Here is a 22,678-nt window from a genome sequence, read left to right on the forward strand (position 1 = left end):
TCAAAGCTTCACTCGTCCCTTAGATAGATATCGTTCGTGTCTTTCAGTTCGATTGTGACCCTAATTCGTCACGTCACGCGCCACTCTACCGACAATCCCGACCAGCCCAGACGCGCAAGGGAAAACGCTGGGATACCACCAGTCGATATGGCCCCATGCAGATAAGACTCTAAATATGGTGCACCGAGATTGAAACCGAAGTACTCCCAGACTTGGAAATCGCACTCGACGCTGGCGCTCGGTCTGGCGTGGTAATGGGCAACAAATTATCGACCTAACGTCAGTGCCTCGAGCAACGAACGCTCGAACGTGGCTTAGAGTGTGACCTTTACACTCCGGCAACAAAGAAAAGAACAAACGATGTAGAAGCTATTGCGGAATCGAGCCGAGGCGGGTTACCGTTGCCCAGGCTTTAAATAACGATTGCGCCATTTGATGACCACTATCAAATCAAGTGTTTGTGCCGAGGCAGGTATGATCTGCGGCTGGGTATGAACTGAGCACAGCATGCTTATGGATCGAATAGATATTAGTTGTCAAAACTATAACGTCAAGGAAAAGTACGGAACATGGAGATTGAGAAAGAAAACATAGAATAAATATTTCAATAAATACAGTTAGAAGCTAAAAAACCACTAGCAGAAGACATCCGAAACATATAACCCAACATCTTCGGTGACATTATTATTTGTTCCATCGGGCACGGCGGAACCACCATTTATTTATGTACATAAACCAATATCTCTTACAACATACGTGAATGTTTTCCTAATCCCTAAAATATGACCGCCTGATCACCGAGTTTGTAGTAGAAACCGTGCTCACAGTTCGATCCTTCACATTGTCCTGCTCCTGCCACCGACGCTGGTCTCACTGGAGCCTTATTGGAGAAATCGTTATTGAAGCCACCAGTCTGACGCTGTGGCGAAGCTGCCTGTGGTCGTGCCGACGTTTGTTGTCTTGCCGGTGCCGGTGATGCCTGTGGTCGTGCCGAAGGTTGTTGTCTTGCCGGTGTCGGTGATGCCTGTGGTCGTGCCGAAGGTTGTTGTCTTGCCGGTGCTGGAGAAGCCTGTGGTCGTGCCGAAGGCTGTTGTCTTGCTGGCGCCGGAGAAGCCTGTGGTCGTGCAGAAGGTTGTTGTCTTGCTGGGGCTGGTGTAGCCTGTGGTCTTGGAGCGGCAGGAGCGACCGGACGTGGCGTTATGGCTTGAACAAAATCATTCGCAGATGACTGTCCAAAGGCGCTACCGGCCTGTGCGCTTGACCCGGCAAAGAACGGTGCAGGTGTAGAGCTAGGCACTATGGTTACTTGAGGCTGATAACCGTAGCTAGGTGCGTTAATTGGGCGCTGTGGTTGGTACTGGCTCTGTGGCTGCTGCTGCTGGTACTGGATCTGTGGCTGCTGTGGCTGAATCGGTTGATACTGGAACTGTGGCTGTTGTGGTTGGTACTGGATCTGCGGTTGATATGGTTGGTACTGGACCTGCTGTGGCTGCGTTGGCAGAGGAGCCTGCCCAGGGCGGATTCCCTGAGGCACTACAACTGGCCCTATCGGCTGATAAACCGGTTCCGTGTAAACGATAGTCGTCGGTGGACGGACTTCGATTGCTTGCTGAATCTCCACGCAGTACGGACCAACACCTCCGTTGGTACAGCAGAACGGTGGTTGACCGCCGTTGTCGCACGATTGATACGGTGGTCCCTGTGGTACGTCGCAGTTCGGGCCGATTCCTCCGTTCGTGCAGCAGTAAGGACCAACACCTCCATTCGGGCATCCGAGGTACACTACCGGTGGTTGGGTCACAGGTATGATTGGATATGTAGGAGTTGGTGTTGGTGGCGGTCTTGGACGCGTCGTGGTTGGCGGTGGTCTTGGTCTCGTTGTCGTTGGTGGCGGCTTTGGACGAGTTGTAGTTGGCGGAGGCTTGGGACGCGTCGTCGTCGGCGGTGGCTTGGGACGCGTCGTCGTCGGCGGTGGCTTAGGACGAGTTGTAGTTGGCGGAGGGCGTGGTCTGGTAGTGGTAGGTGGCGGCTTGGGCCTAGTGGTAGTTGGAGGAGGTCTTGGGCGGGTTGTTGTAGGTGGTGGCTTAGGACGAGTTGTAGTTGGCGGAGGTCTCGGACGAGTCGTCGTAGGCGGAGGTCGCGGCCTTGTCGTCGTTGGCGGTGGCTTTGGACGAGTGGTCGTTGGTGGAGGTCGTGGCCTTGTTGTGGTTGGCGGTGGCTTCGGACGAGTTGTAGTTGGTGGAGGTCGTGGCCTGGTCGTCGTTGGCGGTGGCTTCGGACGAGTGGTCGTTGGTGGAGGTCGTGGCCTTGTTGTGGTTGGCGGTGGCTTCGGACGAGTGGTCGTTGGTGGAGGTCGTGGCCTTGTTGTCGTTGGCGGTGGCTTCGGACGAGTGGTCGTTGGTGGAGGTCGTGGCCTTGTTGTGGTTGGCGGTGGCTTCGGACGAGTGGTCGTTGGCGGAGGTCGTGGCCTGGTCGTCGTTGGCGGTGGCTTTGGACGAGTTGTAGTTGGCGGAGGTCGCGGCCTTGTCGTCGTTGGCGGAGGCTTTGGACGAGTGGTAGTTGGCGGAGGTCGTGGCCTTGTCGTCGTTGGCGGAGGCTTCGGGCGAGTGGTAGTTGGTGGAGGGCGTGGCCTCGTAGTCGTCGGCGGTGGCTTTGGACGAGTAGTAGTTGGAGGAGGCTTCGGACGAGTGGTAGTTGGCGGAGGTCGTGGCCTGGTCGTCGTTGGCGGTGGCTTTGGACGTGTAGTAGTTGGCGGAGGACGTGGCCTCGTGGTCGTCGGTGAAGGTCTAGGACGAGTGGTAGTAGGTGGAGGCTTCGGACGAGTCGTAGTAGGTGGAGGTCTTGGGCGAGTCGTGGTTGGCGGTGGCGGAGGTCTCGTCGTTGGTGGCGGTCGAGGCCTTGTAGTGGTCGGTGGCGGCGGAGGTCTCGTCGTTGGCGGTGGACGAGGTCTCGTTGTGGTTGGCGGTGGCGGTGGTGGTCTCGTTGGCGGTGGCGGCGGTGGCCTCGTTGGTGGTGGCTGTGGTGGAGCCTCAACCACAATAGGAGGTGCACTCAGAACACAGTCGGGCGTGTTTGCTCCATTTGTACAGCAGTACGGTCCAGAGCCACCGTTGGTGCATGCTCCGTACACGAAGGTCTGTACCTGTACGATGGGTGCTCCGGTATGGCCAGGATGAACTATGATCGGCGGTATCGGAGGTACTTCCGGCAATACACAGTTCGGTCCATTTCCTCCATTTGTACAGCAGTGCGGTGGATTTCCGCCCTGAGGACAGATGGGTGCAGTTGGCTGACAGTTCGGTCCTTGCGATCCTGGTGCGCAAGGCGGCAGATAACCGTTGTCAGGTTTCGTTTGCTGACAGTGTGGTCCATCACCTAGGAGACAGAGTGGATCCTGTGGGCGATCGTAATGATATCCATCTTCGTCCTTTTGACCCGATCCTCGGAGGCCAATATTGGAAGAGGTCGATTCTTGCTGCAGCAGTGCTTTCAGCAAGTTCTGCTTGTTCACCGACGTGATAAGGAAGCTTTCATCAGGTAAAGCTTCCGCCCGTGAGGCGCCTAAAAGTGCCCCCAGGAAGAGCAGGAAAACAATCTGGAGGGAAAATCAATAAAATCAGAAACACATTCCGTTATCCATCTTTTCTTTCGCACAGCTCACAAAACACGATCACTTTATTGCACTGTCTCAAACACTTTCGCAAGCGTCTAGAGTGACGCCACCGTACCTTGTTTTCCATCATCTTCCGGCACGCAACGAGGTCCAGCTAAATTCTACTGCACTCCTGGGCGGTTCGGTGTTCCTCGTACGAAGACGGAAACCATAAGACCACTAGCTACTCCTTGCTACACAGAACTGAGACTAGTTGAGAGAATCCTTCGGCTGGACATATTTATACCGTGCCGATCGCCCGATAGTGCAGTCCAGTTTTACTGCCCGAAGATGTCTCCATCCACGCTCCGGGCGTTGGATATACCGGTGATAGTGGTCCGAATTCTTGCTGAAACCATTTCGCGGTTCGGGTTTTCGGCTCATTTGAATATGGAACCAAACTAATTTTTTGTTCGCCTGCTGCAACCCATCCAAGCCGAGATGCTTAGTCCGACGATCCATCTGCTATCATCGTTCAACACACCGCGTGACCTTCGACAGGAAGACGGCATCGAGTTCGGACTCGCTATGGGTGAAAGAAATTTTGCAAAACACTCGGCTGAACTTTGAGACAGTCCAGGTCCAAGGCACTGGGCGGCCAGAAAGAGTGCGCGAATCGGTTCGCCGACATCTAAGCGAAGAAGAACGGACATAACAAAAAAACAAACAGACAAAAGCGACAGTGAAGATTGCTCGCGATAGACTCGAAACATTCAGGTGACTCGAAGCCGGTGACCAAAAGTGAAACTGGTTCTCCGCCCGGTTGCCCGGCGTGTGTGTGTGACAAAAGTTCGCGAACCCACCAAGCGGCGTTGGCCAGTGGCAGCGACCTAGACGCGACAGACGTGTAGAATGTCTGGGGAGGTAGGAAGTCGTTTGCGGGCGAAATGATGCGCCTGGGTGCCCGGTGGGTTTGTGTGGTCGTAGAAAAGAGGCAGAAATCTCGGCATTTTGGCAACTCTGGAAATGATATCAGATTTGGAAAACAAACCCACCACCCAAAGCATACTGAACTGCTGCAAGAGGTTACTAAAAGTCAAGGATACGGTTCCATCATTTGATCGATGTCATCGTGATGATGGGGCGAAAATTCGAAACAAGATAACCTATCGCTGAGACCAATCCAGATTGAAGTGTTTCACCAGAAGAGAAATGGACCTGCGACGACACAATTACCGACAGAATTACTTCCTTCTGATGGTTTTCTATACTTAACAAAAGGAAACTTCATCCGAGAAGGAGAACAAGGAAGCTTAAGGAGCTTGTGTGCTGATTATCAATTCTGCATTCAGAAAAAAACCTGTCGCTGTTGGGGGGGAAACGATCCTACCAGTATACAGGTCCACTGTCACCCCCTGCCCACCCGGCAAGACACTGTCGATTCTAAGCTGACCAAAGGGGGTGAATTCTGCCTGACCTTTTGATATTTATCCTCCCCTGTGAACCGAACCGAGGCAGATAGTTTGGATTGCTTTCGGGTTCTAAAACACACCGAGGGACAAAAAGTTGAAGAGGTGAACTGGTTATGGCCTTGTTTTGGCGTTTGTTATCGGTTGATGCTTTTTATATTTATTTGCCAAAATTAAATGCACGGAATTTAGCATACCGCTTTCGGGTCCGATCCTCGCGGGTCGCTGATTTCGGGGCAGTTAGAATTAGAACCCCGGCTGCTGGCAGACCAAATGGACCAAAAATATATCAGGATTGTGAGGCTTGGTGGCTTTGAGCGCTGAATGGAGCCCGCAGAACCGGATGTTGGCAAATGGTTCTTAATTTATGTCTTTTTCTTTCGTGTATACCCCGACTTGGAAGAATTGGTTTGTAAGGTTATATGTTCTGTTTGGTGTACTTCGATTTTACTGACACTGAGATAACAACGTGCTGAAGCACAATGGTTTTTTTATTAGAAATATTTTCATACCTAATTTTAAGACTTGAACATGAATTACTTCAACCTTTCAATCTTTGAGGTAATACATTTCTGACAGATTGAAGATCATCTTCAAAGTTGTTCTTTTCAATTCGATCCCAAATAATTATTCATCGCAAAGACACTGGTGATAACTCACCTATGACATTTGACATAACGAATGTAGAAATGTACCAAAATTAGCTTTGATAACACGCACAAAAAACAGGAAGATATGGAAATGCTGCGCACTGGAAAGAATGAACGACCCAGAGAGTTCAACGAATGTATTAAAAATGCCACATTTTTTCTACTAGCTCAATCTAACATCCAGCTAATCTAACATGCGCTAAACACCCAAACACAAAACTGCAAGGCTGCTGAAATGTCTCGATAAATGTTAAGTAGTTAATGAACTCTATTTCACCATCGGGGCTGAAAGATGCTTCGGCCGATCTTTCACTGTCACCCCGTATCAATCGTGTGCTTCCAAATGTGTATGTGTATCTAGTTCTCCCCCACTTAGCACAGTATCACGATAACGAAAGAAATAGTGGCCGCTTCTATTTAAATTAAATCAGTCGCATCGGAACCGTTCGAGTGGAAGCATGGCGTTATAAGGCAGATTCATCGCTGCAAAACAGATTGGCAGTAGTAATTGGATTGTGTTGAATAGTCGAGAGTGTGGTTGGGGGCTAAATCTGCTTTAATGTGAGATTGAGTGTTATTATTACAGCAAAAAAGTTGTCGGTAGTAAAGTATAAGGATGTTCGTTAAAGCTTTTCATGAGACGGTTTTTGATAAGATCAGGAAAACAAATAAAAATGACGGATTGCGTTAAACTTACAGCAAAATAACATTTGATAGAATATATTTTCCTAACTAGACAGTTTGGCATCACCCTGTTAGCAGCTTGTATCAAAGTGCCTTTTAAAATAGTGTTCGACGAACTGTAATTTACGCTGCAAAAGATTTCCTTCCTCTAAGGATAGATGATCTTCTGCAATGGAGCACAATTTTCAGCAACAGTTAGCATAACAACAGTTAGCACACACACTTTTCTTTAGCTGCTTCTTAATGGAACGGATTATATCGCTCTTAGTAAACTATACGTCTCTTGCCAGTCGATTATTGCTGACTTTCAATAACAAAATATCCGAAAAGTCTCCTGATTGCCGAATTTATATGCACATTTGCTATGAATTTGTCTTCGTAAGATTGCGGATGTTTTATGTTTTGACATTTATGTATTTTACAACTAATAATCACTCCAGTTAGCGAACTTCTAGTTAAAAAAAACTCCAGTAAAACACATCCAGTTAGCTGTCACCTACTGTATAAACATTATATTCTAATATAATCTCTGTAAGACTCTGGATAGACATATCCGACATTTGTTGAGGACTGAATCAATTGACTAGGCCGGTCTCGTAGTACAGTTGCCAACTCGTATGACTTAACAACATGCCCGTCATGGGTTTAAGCCCCAAATGGACTGTGCCGCCATACGTAGGACTGACTATCTTGCTATGGGGGATATTTCATGAGTCACTAAAAGCCAAGCTCCACAAGTGGTACAGGCAGGCCTTGGCCGACAGCAGTTGTTGAGCCAAAGAAGAAGAATTCAATTGACTAGACGATACATTAATATTGCCAGTATTTTCACTACATATATATTATTTTTTTATTATGGAATTGCTACGCGAGAAAAGATCAATTCTATTCCATGCGATCGAGAGAAAAATTACAGATGCTTTCTTTGCTACCGCGTGAAGACGAAAATACCAACAGAATAGACTCAGTGACTAGAAGATGGTAGTACCGACAAAATGGTTTTTAGTGTTAAGAGACTTAAGACGCTCCAGTAAACATTTCAGCTCACGAAATGTGATGCGTTAGTACACGAGCTTTGCCTAGTCATGAAAGATTTATGAGAAATAAATCATAAAAATCATAAAAAATATGGCTACTACTTTGCTTGACGGTGCTACAGGTGGTATTTACGAGTTTCAAAGCATTGAATTATAGAAATAGAAAATAGAAATAAGGCTAACAAAGTTAAATATTATGCAATCATTATTCATTATTTATGGACAAAAATAAACCATTATGAAAAAATGACAGTTCAAAAACATAACAAAACAAACCGATAACATTAGACCGCGTTTTGTGGAAAAGTTCAACATCCGTAAAAGCAAACATACTAAATTGTCTGTCAAGGACCGTATCAATCATGCGCGGGAGCGACGAAACGAAACGCGCTACCGCACCAACGAAAATGGCGAAATTTATCAACATTATTATCGATTTCGATGCGACATAACCGGCGCCAAAATGTAATTCATCAGGCGGACGAGTAATATAATCAACTCCAAAAATAAAACAAGAAATTGCCAACAACAAAAAAGAGAAGCCTTGAGCGCTCTTAGCACCGAGCGGGGATGGCAGTTTTCACAGCACTACCACCAGATGGTGGCATAAATATGATCACAACGCACAACGCGAGCTGCCCGTCTTTGCCCAACGCGAACCTAGCCGAAGCGCGCCTATTATGCTCCAAAGCGGTGTTATGGTAAAGGTTTCCTCTATTTAAAAATTCATAGCCAAAATCCTGCGCTCTTCCCGCTCTTTCTCTCTCTTGGCCGATCCGTCGCAAACCGTGTCCTGCAGACCCGCGAGCAGGGCAGTTATGAATATTCAGCCAAAGAAAGCGCCCACACACTACCGCGAGAATACCGCGTGCGTCAAAACAAAGTCTAACGACTTAACCCCTTCGCTGGCGCGGTGTCGAAAACGCAACCCAGCACATACACATACCACCCCTATTTGCCATCCCCAAACTCGCCCCCCGAGTGGTTCGTGTTCACAACCCGGCCGTTTATGGGTTGCGCAAACGTCCGCAGATCCGAAACTGCCAAAGATTGCGAAACACGTGCTGGCGAAATGGCAAACGGGTTGCGAAAGGGAAGACACAAGCCACCTGTGGGCCACATGCAATCCCACGGATGCACCCGATCGGAAGCCTTGCTGACCTTGGATGCCATGAATTTCACCAAGAATGCTTGTCACTCATTGCCCCTCCGCTGCGGAAGCTTTGCGCGCACAGGAAAATTGTTCCTGACGTTACCGGAACCGGGAAGGTGATTGATTTTGATTGATCCGGCGAGATGCATCAGGACAGCGCATTCGTCTGCTGGATACACGCAATTTTAGTTAGAGTCTTTATCGATTGGCACTTGCACTTGCGTGCCGACACGCGATCGCCAGGTTCAATGCTCTTATCCTTCGCAAAGGCCGACGATAGAGTTTTCCCAGAAATAGCATCAAACTGAGGAGAGAAAAAAAAACCCCGTGACCTTGCGCTAGAAACCTTAACACACAAGCACAAGCGTCCAGGAGTTCATGTGGGGCATAAAAACTGCAACTGCAAAAAAGTAGCGACAACCACCACCAGAGCATCACGGTCAATAAAACAGCGTTGGACCGCCCTCCGAGCGTTGGAATCGAGTCTGCTCTCCAAGGCGGGGGGCGAAAGATTTGCATTGGAGATGAGATGGAAATCGCATCATAATTCTTCTCGCCACACTCATCCAGATAATATGATTAGCTCGTGGAAGCGTATTGCAAATCGCTCGGTATCGTTTGAAATGGTGCAATGGTTGTGATTGGCTAGGGTGTGGTTAGGTCCGGGCCGGCAAAGGATGGGATGTTGGCGTGAAATGCGGAATGGAAGGACAGGTTTGGTTGCTGATTGTAATATTTACTGCTAAAAGCAGAGCTAAAATAAGAACTAGATAGATACAAGGCGGTCGCGTATTACAGTCGCCAACTGGAGCGACAAAAAATCATGCCCGTCATGAGTTCAAGCCTAGAATTGACCGTCCCCCCGTAGCAAGAATTGACTATCTGGCTGCGTGGTAATGAATTAAGTCTCGAAAGCCTTACAGGCCGGTATGTCCGCGTAGGACTCTACGCCTAATAGAAGAAGATAGATACAGAACAGCTTTATGCATCTGACAGGATCTTCAGAACAAGTCACACGTCAGGCACTACAATCTTGTTTCAGAGATTCAGTCGATCTTAGCAACACTTTGGAACAACTTTTCAAAATAAAAGTTCAAATATAGTAAACTGCAATACATGATACTGCAATCTTGTCCCGTTCGCTTGGATTGACAATGTAGCACAACCCACCCCACCCATAAAATCACTCTTTTTAACGGACGCATCTTTAAAACTGGACACTTTCTACTTCAACGATTGCAAGGTCAAGCGCAGCGTATTTGCATCGCGAATTGCATCGTCCAGTGTTGATACGTTCAGTGCGGGATGCATTCCAATGTATCCTCAGCATCAGACCACCTGGTAATCGGATGCCCGCTTACGATGCAATCGATCGTCGGAGAAGGAAATTAAGTTGACAAATTACGATGCAACGATTCACCAGCGGCAATTACGATCATAAGTCAACGAAATCGGCAATCCAGCGTCAATACAATCGAACAGTCGCAAAATGATCAGCCAAAATACTTGCCACAGTTGGGAGCACACATGAGAAGGGGTACAAAGATTACCAAAATCGTGAGAAAATAAAATAGACGCTGCGGTAAGGTCAGGGTGGTACCGTTTTGCTATTTTTGGAAAGTCTGAAAATGATTATTAAATTGCGCACAATTAGCACATCAATGCATGCCATATTTCATCAAGCGTATTCGGTCGATCGTGACTCATACCTCAAATTTCTTCACATTATTATGTAAAGTTCGATATTATGTAAAATGGTTTTCCCCGTAGAATCGGGGAAAAAGGTGTGTCGTGGATAGCCGATACATGTTGGGCGTCCAAAAAATCATCCAAATCATCAAAGTTACAGCTCGCCTTATCTCGCCGCAACACCGTAACCTACAATAAAAAAAAACTGGAACCCACCGTTCCTCCCTGTATGAAACTCTAGCACAGATGGCATTTTTAAAGGTAGTATTTTAAATTTATCACCCAACGCTCGCCGACGACTCACATTGCACAAGTCTTCCTCCCACAACATTCCAAAACACACTCGCAATCGCATTTTTGTATTTATAAACGAACAGTTTAGTGGTTTGATGAATCGAACTGGTCACGCAAACACTGCCCGGTTCTAATCGATCATCGATTAGTGTGTGGCGCAGACGACGACTCAGTCTCGACTACAGTCTCGGGGTGAAGGTGTTAACCACATTCAAAAACAGACGCTGAGGCGTGGTCTAACCCACCTTGAAAGCACGACCGAGCGACAAATCAGATGCAGCAGCGAACTGGCGCACACGTTGCAATCTAATCAGGACCAAATGCCACCCTCGGAGATAATGTAGTTGTCTGCCCGTTTGAAACCTGAACGATAAGGTATAGCAACGGAGCAGATTTGAATCCTTCTTCGAGCAAGAGCCTCACGTGAGATGATTGGTCAGCGTTTGTAACAAACAAATCCAGGATCTGAACGAAGTAGCGATCAGCAATTGCAAGACCAGCAGTACACTCTGTCAACACCACCGGGATCGGCAGGCAAATGAAGACGCTACCGAAGATCGACCGACGGTAAAGCTCCCAAGCATCGGTGGAATGACGTGCGCGCGCGCGCCGCCGCCGGTGACCTTTTTCCCTACCCAAGAAAGTACACATAATAGTCGCACGACACTCGCATACCTCGAGAGGGATCGCAACGAGCCTCGGGTAGGGACAGTGCTGTGAGTGCTTCGCACGTAGTGGCGCGCGTTCACTCTCACTCTCTTTTCGATTTGTTGCTCTCTTAGCCGCCTTAGTCTGCGCCTTAGTAGCCGATACCGGGATGCTGCTGCTGAGGCTGTTTGTTTGCCGTCACTGTACACACGGGCCCATTGTCTCTGAGCCCCTTCCTCCGCGCGGACAAGCTTCCGAGCGAGAGAGAGAGAGCTCCCGAGAGTGCCCAATACGCTTAGGAAGGGGTGTGGACGAGATGGAACCGCGCGCGCTGACTAAGATCGAACACACGCACCCTCGGGTAGGGCATGTAAGGCGGGGTGGTGTGCACTTGCGGGCCGCCACTAATTCTCGCCCCTAAACGATGCTGCATCATGTCTCGCTCGCACGGAAAGGATGAGACGGTTGATGAGCTTGCCGCCTGTCTCCTGTAAGGCTGCGTGTGCTCCAGGGCCGTCCACGTTTCGACGTGGGGCTGCCCCACTCCCCCCACTGCCTGGGACGGATGGACGGTCGGCAGCCACCCTAAATCTGCCGACGAATATAAATAAACCGTGCCATACGGATCGGTCGTTCAGTCGTGTGAACCTTATGTGCCCGGGCGCTAGCGGGACAACAGCAACGACGACACAGCGCACTTCACACGTGTTGCACGACGACTTGCAGGGAGCGTTTGAGCGTGTTTGTTTAGTGTACGTGAGTGGTGGAGTGCATGTTTGTGCAAAGGTGTGCAAAAGGACAATTTGAAAAAGGACACTCAGTGCTTGCGTGGACGCTGCCAAGCGTCGGAATTTCGTGTAGCATCGTGGTGCGATCGTGCAAAACAAAATGGTGAGAATGTAATGCTTTACAACAAACGTTTTGTCGCAGGAGAGTGTTCCGTACTGCAGATCCGGGTTGTGACATTTCTATCGACTGTGAGATTATGCGTTTGCGCGTGTGTGTGTCCTTGTGTCTTTCTGTGAAAACCTCATTAAACCACTCATCGCAACTGTGGGACACGTGCGAAAATTCAAATTAAATATCCTTTCGCTTGCGATCACTGCTCATCGCAGATATAATTGACATTCAGCTACCCTTTCCCATTCTTACTTGCGATTCCAATGAGCTGCATTAGTAATTGGCCATTATTGCATGGATTGTGATAGGAAAATGTGTAAGCCGAACAAAACGGCAGCAACTTACTTTGTTGCGGCCTGCCGGCTTGACGCAAAACGTTTAGTCGTGAGAACTGTATTTACATTTTTCTACAACGTTCATTCTGCTGGCTCGTTTAACGCTCGCAAGCCAATCGCAAGGGTGGACAAATGATAAAGTCACACAAACGTACGTACACACACACACAATTGGAAAATGGTAAAAACACTGAGTCGGTAGAAACCCTTTTTTTGCGAGCAATTTAAAACAAAGAAAAAGGCAAAAAACGACTTCGTTACATGCAACTGAGGTGCAAAACTGAGCGATAACAAAAAAAAGGAGCAAATGTCGCAAAACAGAACCACCTGCAGTCCAACCCTCCCACCCAAAACCCCCAAAACGAACCGTCCGGCGGGAAGAGTGCAGGGAGCGCTGCAAGCTCATTTTGTTTTATGTTCCACGACGAATTTTCCCGCACGGTATTTTGTTTTTTCCTACTTTTTCACAACTTCCCTCTTTACGCTCGGGTTGCGACACGATGGAGAAGTATGAAAGGAAAAATGCACTGACCTCCCCATGTTGAGGTTGGGGGAGTTGTAGCTTTTTTACTTGCCCTCTTGCTAGGGGGTGGACTGCACCGCAAACACCTAATCTTCCCCGTTTGCTCATCGCTAACCTTTTCGGCAAAGTGTCTGCTGCTGCTGCTGGTGCCTTTGTAAGATTATTAGTTTTTTTCCTTCTTCTAACTTCGAAGTTCGATCGCCGATCGCGCCCGGATTATGCAACGCCAATGGTCGAAGCCCTACGCCACCACATCATCGCCACACCGGTGGCATCCTGTGTAATTTCCAGTACGATCGCGCTCGCGTGTGTTTTTGTGTGTGTGTGTGAAGGTGCATGTTCTGCACCGACGGGTTACACATTTTTATGCTCGTTTCTGCGACATTTGTGTCCAAAGCCGGTGGGTTTGATTAGCGCGCCCGGGAGATGGGTGTCAGTTTCCCATGCTTTCCGCAATCGGGGTCATTGTACGTGCGTTTGTGTCTATTCTTGCGTGTTTGCTGCTGCCAAAGGCTCCGCGGCTGACGTTTGACCCGAGTGGTGAAGTTAAAATGAGATTTTTGGACGTTGCTTTTTTTGCCCTCATCCATTCGCATTTCTATGCGGAGTGTGTTGTAATTTCATGACATTTCTATTGCATATAATTTTATTTTTTTGGCACACATGCAATAAAAGTCCCTCCCCATCCGGCGAAGGCGTCAATCGCTGCTGCGAGGCTCATTTGTTATTTGCAATGTTTTTTTTTGTTGGTTCGTTCGCTCTCTCTTCTTCGTTTTCTGCACAAACGGGCATAAACGCATTTCTCATAAACGCCTTCGGTTATGGATCCAACATTAATCGCTGCATCGCCGACGGCCGACCTGTGGCAGAGGTCATGCCCGAAAGGGGTGCTGAGAAGCATGCGAAGGAGCCACCAGAGAAGCTGGTTGGCGTTCCGTAAGGATGACGCTTTTAATAACACGCGGCAAGGCACGATTACGACATCGCACGCGGATATGCACACAAATAGAACTGGTGACGAGACTGGTGTGTTTGTCTGTGACAAAAATAAACAACGCCACAGCCGAGGGAATGATAGATGGAGGAAGCTTCACGCCGCCGCCCAACGCTCAAACGGTGGGCCCGGCGATCAAGCAGCAAGTGATTTATGTTTCATTTTATTGGTTGCTGGTGATGGGTGTTGGTCTTGCCATTTATGTTTCAGCGTAACAAGGGGTGGAAGTTATTTGCTATTCTTCTTTTTTTAAACTGACCAACAAATACCTTTTTTAGGCTTAAAGATCAAGACATATTCTCCCTAATGTTATAATTGCTGTTTACAGTTAAGTAACAGCATTCCAAAATCGCGTTCTTACGTCAGGCAGGTGTTTGGTTGATGCGTTCGATACGAAAAATGACATTGACATGAGAAAAGAACGTTCGTGCAGAGGAAATTTGAGACATTCGCCACACGCGATGACTTCGTTTCACGGGACAAAGACCCCCTCTGCCCTTCTACCAGCACAGCGCACGCTTGTGCAAATATCAATCACACTCTAAAATACACCGGATCTTGATAGACGTCTCTGCAGCCTATAATTTGTATCCAACGCCTCGCTGCAGGCGAGCTCCTGCCCGCATCGAAGGATCATCCAATCATCATGTGCACTAGTAATAACACTTATTACTACTTAGGTTCATCAGTTTAAATCACTTAACACATTGCCAGCCAACCAGCTCGCGACTTACTTCGGCAGCACTTGACGTTGGCGAGTGGTGAAGATGAAAAAACGGACGATTTGCACCACACCTTGAGCTCGTTTGGCACCCTTACAAAAACACACACACACAAACGCCTATGCTATTCTGCACCTCTTCACCCAGACGGTGGCGCATCGTGGGCGTTTTGGCAGACCTTCTGCCAATCCCCTCCTCCTGAAGGGGTTTCCCATTTTATCACGGTTCATTTTTGCACGCTACGAAAGGGGCCGGGCAGCCAGCAAACCAACTGCAAACGACATTCCAACGATTGGGGCCCAGTGAGGCGAGCTGCTGGACGACCCCCTTCCCGCCCGACAACCGCCAATAACCATAAACGGTGTGCGGTGTTGATTAATGATGCGCTGAAAAGTTCAATCGATTCCAATTCGAAACTGGAAGAGTGTAACAACGACGCTCGCAGAACGCCGTCGACTCGTAATTTGTGAACAACCAATTGAGGTTAAGTTCTGTTTGTGCACTTTTTTTTAACGCGAGGTGGCCACTTACAATATCTCCTCTACTTTTTGGAAAGCTTAATACGATTCGGGCGTGGAAGTTGCATTTGCCAGCAATCCCCATTCAATTCCCGGTTCGCGAAGTGATTGGAGTGTTTATCATGCTATTATGTGTCTCTATGACCCTCTCTCTCTCTACGGCAACAAAATGTCACCAGAAGAGCAGAAAGCAGATGTTATGAAATGCGCGGCTCCATTGCCGATAGTTGATAATTGAAAATGCTAACCCATTTATTTGTGCGAGCAGGAGTTTCGCGACTGCTCTGTTGTTTCTCAATATGCTTTTGAGGTGGAGGGCTAACCTGAGGGACGTCACACCGGCAGCTCATTACGAAGCATAGCTGAGCTGGGATGTGTTGTTTATCGATTTCGATTTCGCCATGAAATTATGATTCGTTAACAAGCTTCGAACAAAGAAATAAACGATTAATTTATGCGAATTTGCGGTATCTTAATTTACAATTTATAGGTATTTTTCAAAACACAATGTGGACCAAGGTCAACGCGCGATCGAAAGCAAGCGACAGGCATATTAGCATACACGATGTTTTCCAAAGGTGTGCTGCACCAAGTTGGCAACCAATTTGGATTAAATCTGCTGAGTTTATAATTAAATTATAAAAACATTTCCCTTTTCCACCACGCCCGAACCGATGCCCGGATCAGCCGGACACCTCTTTACGACCCCCGTCAAGGTTAGGCTGTTGTGTGCTTGACATAGACACCTAGACATCATCACGGCACACAATTTGGAGGAGCCATCCTCATAAACAAAGCGCAGGTAGCAAAAAAAAGAAAGACAAAAATTCCGATCGTCCGATCGATTACCTAATGATCAGCCGGGAGTAGTTCACGCGCATCAACGGTATCTCGTGTGATCCCAACAAAACCCCCTCCAAAAGTGACCAGCTGAGCAGAAGAGAAAGAAACAGAAAACACACACCACAGATCCGTGGCCTTAGGGCGTCGCTCCTTTTTCATCCTTTTATCAAAAGCACGATCGTCGACATTTACATTCGAACGCGCAAGTCGAAATGTTGCTGCAGCTGGCCAAGCTGAAGGGTCTCCGGTTGGGCCCCGGCAGCTCCCAACTGCGTGTTGTTGGAACGCCCCAAACCGGTAATTCATCATCGGTGCGTGGTGTCATTAGAAATGTAGAAACATATTCGTCAAAGTGCTCATAACATATTTATTAGTCGGCCAGCATCCCAATGTCACAGCCGCGAGAGGGTCGTCCACGTTTGCCATTGCTTGAAGGCCAACTTATAGATCCAAAATCTGTTACGAAACAATGCACAGGCTGATCTCTAAAATGGTCCAGGTTTTCCAACACCCCAAACCGGCTAAAAACTAGGTCCAAAATCGTCTTTTTTTAACGTTTTTGGGCATGCGTCAACAAAAACAACCATATGCAAATACTGTTCGCATGGCAACGAACACACGAGAAGAGATTACGCGATGCACCAAATAGCCCGAATTTGTGTGTATGTCTGTTGGTGTGTAAATTTATTTTGATCTTGATCTCGGGCGGTTTAAAAATATTTAAAGATCCACCAGAAAGACCAGGTCAGGGTCGGTAGAGAAAGTTCGAACACTTTTTGTCTATTTCTATCCACTCATACTGCAAATGATATGGTATAGTTAGGCCTTTATTTAGCCGCCGTGAATGGGTAAGATGCACTCTAAAACACCGAACGGTTGACCTGTGACAAAACCCCCCAGGCTTGGTAAGGTGAGAGACAGTCAGCAAGCCATCCCATCTTCTGGGTGTCTATGCTTACCTTTAACATTTAAAGCGATAAAGTTATGTCATACAATTGCGATAAACCGCAACACAATACTGCCTCACTGTGTGAATGCTGCTCACCGCTGCAGTGTGTCATTCGAAGATGCACCAATCGGTATACACACACGCACGCGCACACATACATCCTCAGCGAGCAACCACAATGTATCGGTTTCTAGGTAGTAAAAAGTTCGATAGAACGTCAAACGCGTCAAACGCTTTTGCGATGCGACAGCTTCAACGCGTTGCGGACGAACGATTTCAACGGGAGTGAAGAAACGAACCCGGATGTAACGTAAAGCGTTAATTTCTAATTGACGCCTCTTAAAATAGGTTATTGTCCACCTTTTCTTTGAATTAAGATTTGTTGTTTTGATCAAAGCAACAAAATTGTGCTTTAGTTAACAAACGCCAAGATCAGCTTTTATTACGCTACACCTTCTCACCACTGATTACCCTTCTCATTTCATAACCTTTTGCGCTATAAATGAAGCCACCTTTCCAAAGGTTTACCACACCTTGCCACATCTTAGGGCGGCGAACTCCCCACCCTGCCCACTGACTGCCAAACAACAGAGACGCGCTTGGTCTTGCAGTCAAGAATCTGCTGCCTGCCAAAAAATAATGAAAGATGAAACCGATCGTTGTTCACACTCTGGCCGCTGTGAGATGAAAGTAAAAGCTTGAACTTTGCCGAAAATATAAAGAATCACATACCCCCGTACGCCAACACGCATGTGGCTCGGCGCTGACTGTAGATCCATCTCGGCCGCACAGAAAGTAGGTCATCACCGATGATGGTTGGGCAGGGTGGTGTACATGGTCCTGCACTGTCGATGCATCGATGCTAACGTTCCCACACGAGCTTTAGCCGTTGCTAGGCAACCCGTACGAGCTTGAGCCGTTCGGTCTCAGGCAACCATAATCAATCTTTTACCAATTATCGATCGAATTGCACTTGCGGGGACGTTCCAGATGATCGTAATTATGACCACTAGCATCAAGTGTGAACCATTCTCTAAAAGGTTAAACTTAACAGAACCGATGAAAATTAGTTGCATTATGAAGATTTTAAGTATATTTCTAAATGCTGTTTAATTCTGTTACTACTCTTTCATTCCAACAGACCGAAAAATTGCTACACATTTCTTTGATCTGCGGTGTGTACAGATTTTCACACTCCCAAAGAGAAGAGATGATTTATATTACTCGCTTGAATGCGATTGAATGCCTCACATTGTTAACGAGGTGTAATAAATTGAGCGTCGCTTTGAACACCCACCATCGCCGGAGCTTTGCAATGGCGTGAAAAACATGATTTGTGCGATGAGGCATCAAGATGTACGGCAGCTTGAGTTCGATTTGCCCTCTGCGGTCATACAATTCATACCGATAGAACCCCACATAACCTCATTTTCTAACCAAAATACTTTTCCTATTTCACTTTCAGCGATTGCTAGTGCTACTCGGTTGTCTGCTAGCGGCATCTAGCGGCAATGCTGAGATAACGACCGTCCTGGGCCAGAACGGGTACGACTACACGCCCCCGAAAGTACCCTTTCCGCCACCGCCGAGCTGTCCCGCTGGTGGTGTACCACCGTACTGCTGCACCAATGGCGGTCAAGGACCAAACTGCGTAGTCCCTACCCCACCACCACCGCCATCTTGCCCCGCTGGTGGTGTGCCACCGTACTGTTGTACTAACGGAGGATCCGGCCCGAACTGCTATGTGCCACCTCCACCAACGCGACCACCACCTCCAGCGTGTCCGGCCGGTGGTGTTCCGCCGTACTGCTGTACCAACGGAGGAACTGGCCCGAACTGTTACGTGCCACCGCCTCCAACCCCACCACCTACACGACCGCCGCCGCCACCACCGAGTTGCCCAGCCGGTGGAGTTCCTCCGTACTGTTGTACCAACGGCGGAACTGGTCCGAACTGCTACGTCCCACCACCACCGCCAACTCGCCCACCTAGTTGTCCCGCAGGAGGAGTACCTCCGTACTGCTGTACTAACGGTGGATCCGGTCCTAACTGTTACGTCCCACCGCCCCCAACTCCTCCACCAACACGTCCACCTCCGCCAAGCTGTCCAGCGGGAGGAGTCCCACCATACTGCTGCACGAACGGAGGATCCGGTCCGAACTGCTATGTGCCACCACCTCCTACTCCTCCACCAACGCGTCCACCACCACCAAGCTGTCCTGCCGGTGGAGTCCCACCGTACTGTTGCACTAATGGCGGACAGGGTCCTAACTGTGTAGTTCCCACCCGGCCACCGAAGGGAGATGAGTATCTGCCGCCCTGCACGAACGGAGGCCAAGGACCGAACTGTGTAGTACCAACGCGACCACCCGTAACTCCTGCACCCAGGTAAGCCAGCACACAAAATGCAGCTCCCATACTGCAGCGTTTCATACTTTGTGCTCTCCCTCTCTTAGACCGCCATTCGGATGTCCTAACGGAGGAGTTCCGCCAAACTGCTGTACCAATGGAGGACAAGGACCTAACTGTGTGATTCCGAGACCACCTCCGCCACCGCCGAGCTGTCCAGCTGGTGGAGTCCCCCCATACTGCTGCACTAACGGAGGCTCTGGACCGAACTGTTACGTGCCACCCCCGCCAACGCCTCCACCCACTCGTCCTCCGCCTCCTCCGCCGACACGCCCTCCGAGTTGTCCCGCTGGTGGTGTTCCGCCTTACTGCTGTACCAACGGAGGATCCGGCCCTAACTGTTACGTTCCGCCTCCACCGACCCCACCTCCGACACGTCCTCCACCGCCACCACCAACTCGCCCACCGAGCTGTCCGGCTGGAGGAGTTCCTCCGTACTGCTGTACTAACGGCGGATCTGGTCCGAACTGCTATGTCCCACCACCTCCGACTCCTCCGCCAACACGCCCACCGCCGCCACCTCCAACTCGCCCACCGAGCTGTCCAGCTGGAGGAGTTCCTCCGTACTGTTGTACTAATGGAGGATCTGGTCCTAACTGTTATGTGCCACCGCCTCCGACCCCTCCGCCGACTCGTCCACCGCCTCCACCACCAACTCGCCCACCAAGCTGTCCCGCTGGTGGTGTCCCACCGTACTGTTGTACCAACGGAGGATCAGGCCCGAACTGCTATGTTCCGCCTCCACCAACCCCACCTCCGACTCGTCCTCCGCCACCACCGCCAACTCGTCCACCGAGCTGTCCGGCCGGAGGAGTGCCTCCGTACTGCTGTACCAATGGAGGAAGTGGCCCGAACTGCTATGTGCCACCCCCACCAACCCCTCCACCAACTCGACCACCACCTCCTCCGCCAACACGCCCACCAAGTTGCCCGGCGGGAGGAGTTCCGCCGTACTGTTGCACGAACGGAGGCTCCGGGCCCAACTGCGTTGTACCGACTAGACCTCCGCCACCGACAACTCAGAGCAATGGATATCTGCCACCCTGCCCTAATGGAGGTGTCGGTAAGTAGAATTTATAGTTTAAACGGCAAATCATGGTACACTCTACGATAATGACAGCCCACTGAATTAGTAAGCGCGCAGAAGCTCGCAAGGAAGTAACAGAGTTCTGCTAGGGTAGCTGGAGATTTGTATTCTTTGATAATGATCAGGACCTTTTAGTAGGTTACTCATAATCGAATGCTTGAGGAACCTAAGAAATAATATCTTAATTCTACTGAGCATTGGTCTTACTGTGACAATATTTCAGATATCCTTATCACTAGTTTGAATATAAAAAAATGGTCAGAAAGTAGTTTGACAGTCGTAGAAGCTTTTATGAATCAGCCATTGATCAATACTTCTTTAATTTTAGGACCCAACTGCCAAGTACCACCAACTCGTCCACCAAGCTGCCCGGCCGGAGGTGTCCCCCCGTACTGCTGTACTAATGGAGGAACTGGCCCCAACTGCTACGTGCCACCCCCGCCCCCACCACCACCCACTCGTCCTCCGCCGACTCGCCCTCCGAGCTGTCCCGCTGGAGGAGTTCCACCGTACTGTTGCACGAATGGAGGAACTGGCCCGAACTGTTACGTGCCACCGCCTCCGACTCCACCACCAACCCGTCCCCCACCGCCACCACCGACCAGACCTCCGAGCTGTCCGGCTGGAGGAGTTCCTCCGTACTGCTGTACTAACGGCGGATCTGGTCCGAACTGTTATGTCCCACCACCTCCAACACCTCCGCCAACACGCCCACCGCCCCCTCCGCCGACCCGACCACCGAGCTGCCCTGCTGGAGGAGTTCCTCCGTACTGCTGTACTAATGGAGGATCTGGTCCCAACTGTTACGTGCCTCCGCCTCCGACCCCTCCGCCGACTCGTCCACCGCCACCACCACCAACTCGCCCACCGAGCTGTCCGGCTGGAGGTGTTCCTCCTTACTGCTGTACCAACGGAGGATCCGGCCCGAACTGCTATGTGCCGCCTCCACCAACCCCACCACCAACTCGACCGCCACCTCCTCCACCAACACGCCCACCAAGCTGTCCTGCTGGAGGAGTTCCTCCATACTGCTGTACTAATGGTGGAACTGGCCCCAACTGCTATGTACCTCCACCGCCAACCCGTCCCACGCCTCCTCCACCTACTCCAGGCAAGGATAACGAGTATCTTCCACCATGCTCCAATGGAGGAGTTGGTAAGTAGATCTTCATACCTTCATTCCATAGAATCTCTAGCCAGTGACTCTAATGTACCATGCCCCCTTGCCTTTAGGACCTAACTGCGCTGTACCGACGAGACCGCCACCACCACCGCCAGCCTGCCCAGCCGGAGGAGTGCCACCGTACTGCTGTACCAACGGAGGAAGTGGTCCCAACTGCTATGTGCCGCCGCCTCCCACTCCACCACCAACTCGGCCACCACCTCCTCCACCAACTCGACCACCGAGCTGTCCCGCTGGTGGAGTCCCACCGTACTGCTGTACTAACGGAGGATCCGGTCCTAACTGCTACGTACCACCGCCACCAACCCCACCTCCAACTCGTCCTCCGCCTCCACCACCAACTCGACCACCGACCTGTCCGGCGGGAGGAGTGCCACCGTACTGCTGCACTAATGGAGGAAGTGGCCCGAACTGTTACGTCCCACCACCACCAACACCACCACCAACTCGACCACCTCCTCCACCGCCACCGGCATGCCCGGCGGGAGGTATTCCACCGTACTGCTGCACCAACGGAGGCTCCGGACCGAACTGTGCGGTCCCAACGAGACCTCCACCACCACCTCCGACTAGCCCTGCACCTAGCTGCCCTAACGGTGGCGTACTGCCTTTCTGCTGCACTAACGGTGGCCAGGGTGCGAACTGCGAAGTGCCGTCCCACACGCTCGAGGAAGACGGCTACCACTACAAGCGGCCAAACAAACCGTTCACCTTCTAGCCCTAGGTGGTTCTGCGTGTGCCCGCAAGCGGTACACTTACTGTTCATTTAATTTTGTCTTTACTATTTTGTTTAAGTTGATTCGTTCATCTGTGAATAGCAATAAATGTAAACCCCTCTCTACTCTTGTACATTTTTAACAAAACGTTGGTGTTCATTATTTCGGTCATTCCGCCCTCGGCTAAATTCAATGTTGTCATGAAATTGCTTCAGCACATTACTTACGTTTGGGGCAGTGGAACAAGAAATAGAATTTAAATTGGATTTCCGATACACACACG

At 49.6% G+C, this 22,678-nt stretch overlaps 2 protein-coding genes across 2 annotated transcripts; one reads left to right on the plus strand and one right to left on the minus strand.

Annotated features, from left to right (window-relative positions):
• Positions 1-655: 655 nt before the first annotated feature.
• LOC120952866 (uncharacterized) lies at positions 656-3,891 on the minus strand. Its single transcript, XM_040372413.2, has 2 exons — positions 3,729-3,891; positions 656-3,595 (listed from the first exon to the last, which is right to left on the minus strand). Exons 1-2 carry the CDS (start codon positions 3,741-3,743, stop codon positions 776-778), a joined length of 2,835 nt encoding a protein of 944 aa, XP_040228347.2. The 5' UTR covers positions 3,744-3,891; the 3' UTR covers positions 656-775.
• A 7,941-nt stretch (positions 3,892-11,832) lies between these two features.
• Positions 11,833-22,542, plus strand: LOC120950625 (basic proline-rich protein-like). Its single transcript, XM_040368812.2, has 5 exons — positions 11,833-12,107; positions 18,466-19,388; positions 19,457-20,472; positions 20,825-21,652; positions 21,730-22,542. Exons 1-5 carry the CDS (start codon positions 12,105-12,107, stop codon positions 22,395-22,397), a joined length of 3,438 nt encoding a protein of 1,145 aa, XP_040224746.2. The 5' UTR covers positions 11,833-12,104; the 3' UTR covers positions 22,398-22,542.
• The last annotated feature ends 136 nt before the right edge of the window (positions 22,543-22,678 follow it).

This window comes from Anopheles coluzzii, chromosome 2, assembly GCF_943734685.1.
Source record: "Anopheles coluzzii chromosome 2, AcolN3, whole genome shotgun sequence".
Classification (NCBI taxonomy): Eukaryota; Metazoa; Arthropoda; class Insecta; order Diptera; family Culicidae; genus Anopheles; species Anopheles coluzzii.

Excerpts from the sequence above, each read along its gene's own strand:
- LOC120950625 (XM_040368812.2), top strand. Across the intron at positions 19,389-19,456 it reads CCCGTAACTCCTGCACCCAG|ACCGCCATTCGGATGTCCTA; the intron begins GTAAGCCAGCAC and ends TCCCTCTCTTAG. Across the intron at positions 20,473-20,824 it reads CTGCCCTAATGGAGGTGTCG|GACCCAACTGCCAAGTACCA; the intron begins GTAAGTAGAATT and ends CTTTAATTTTAG.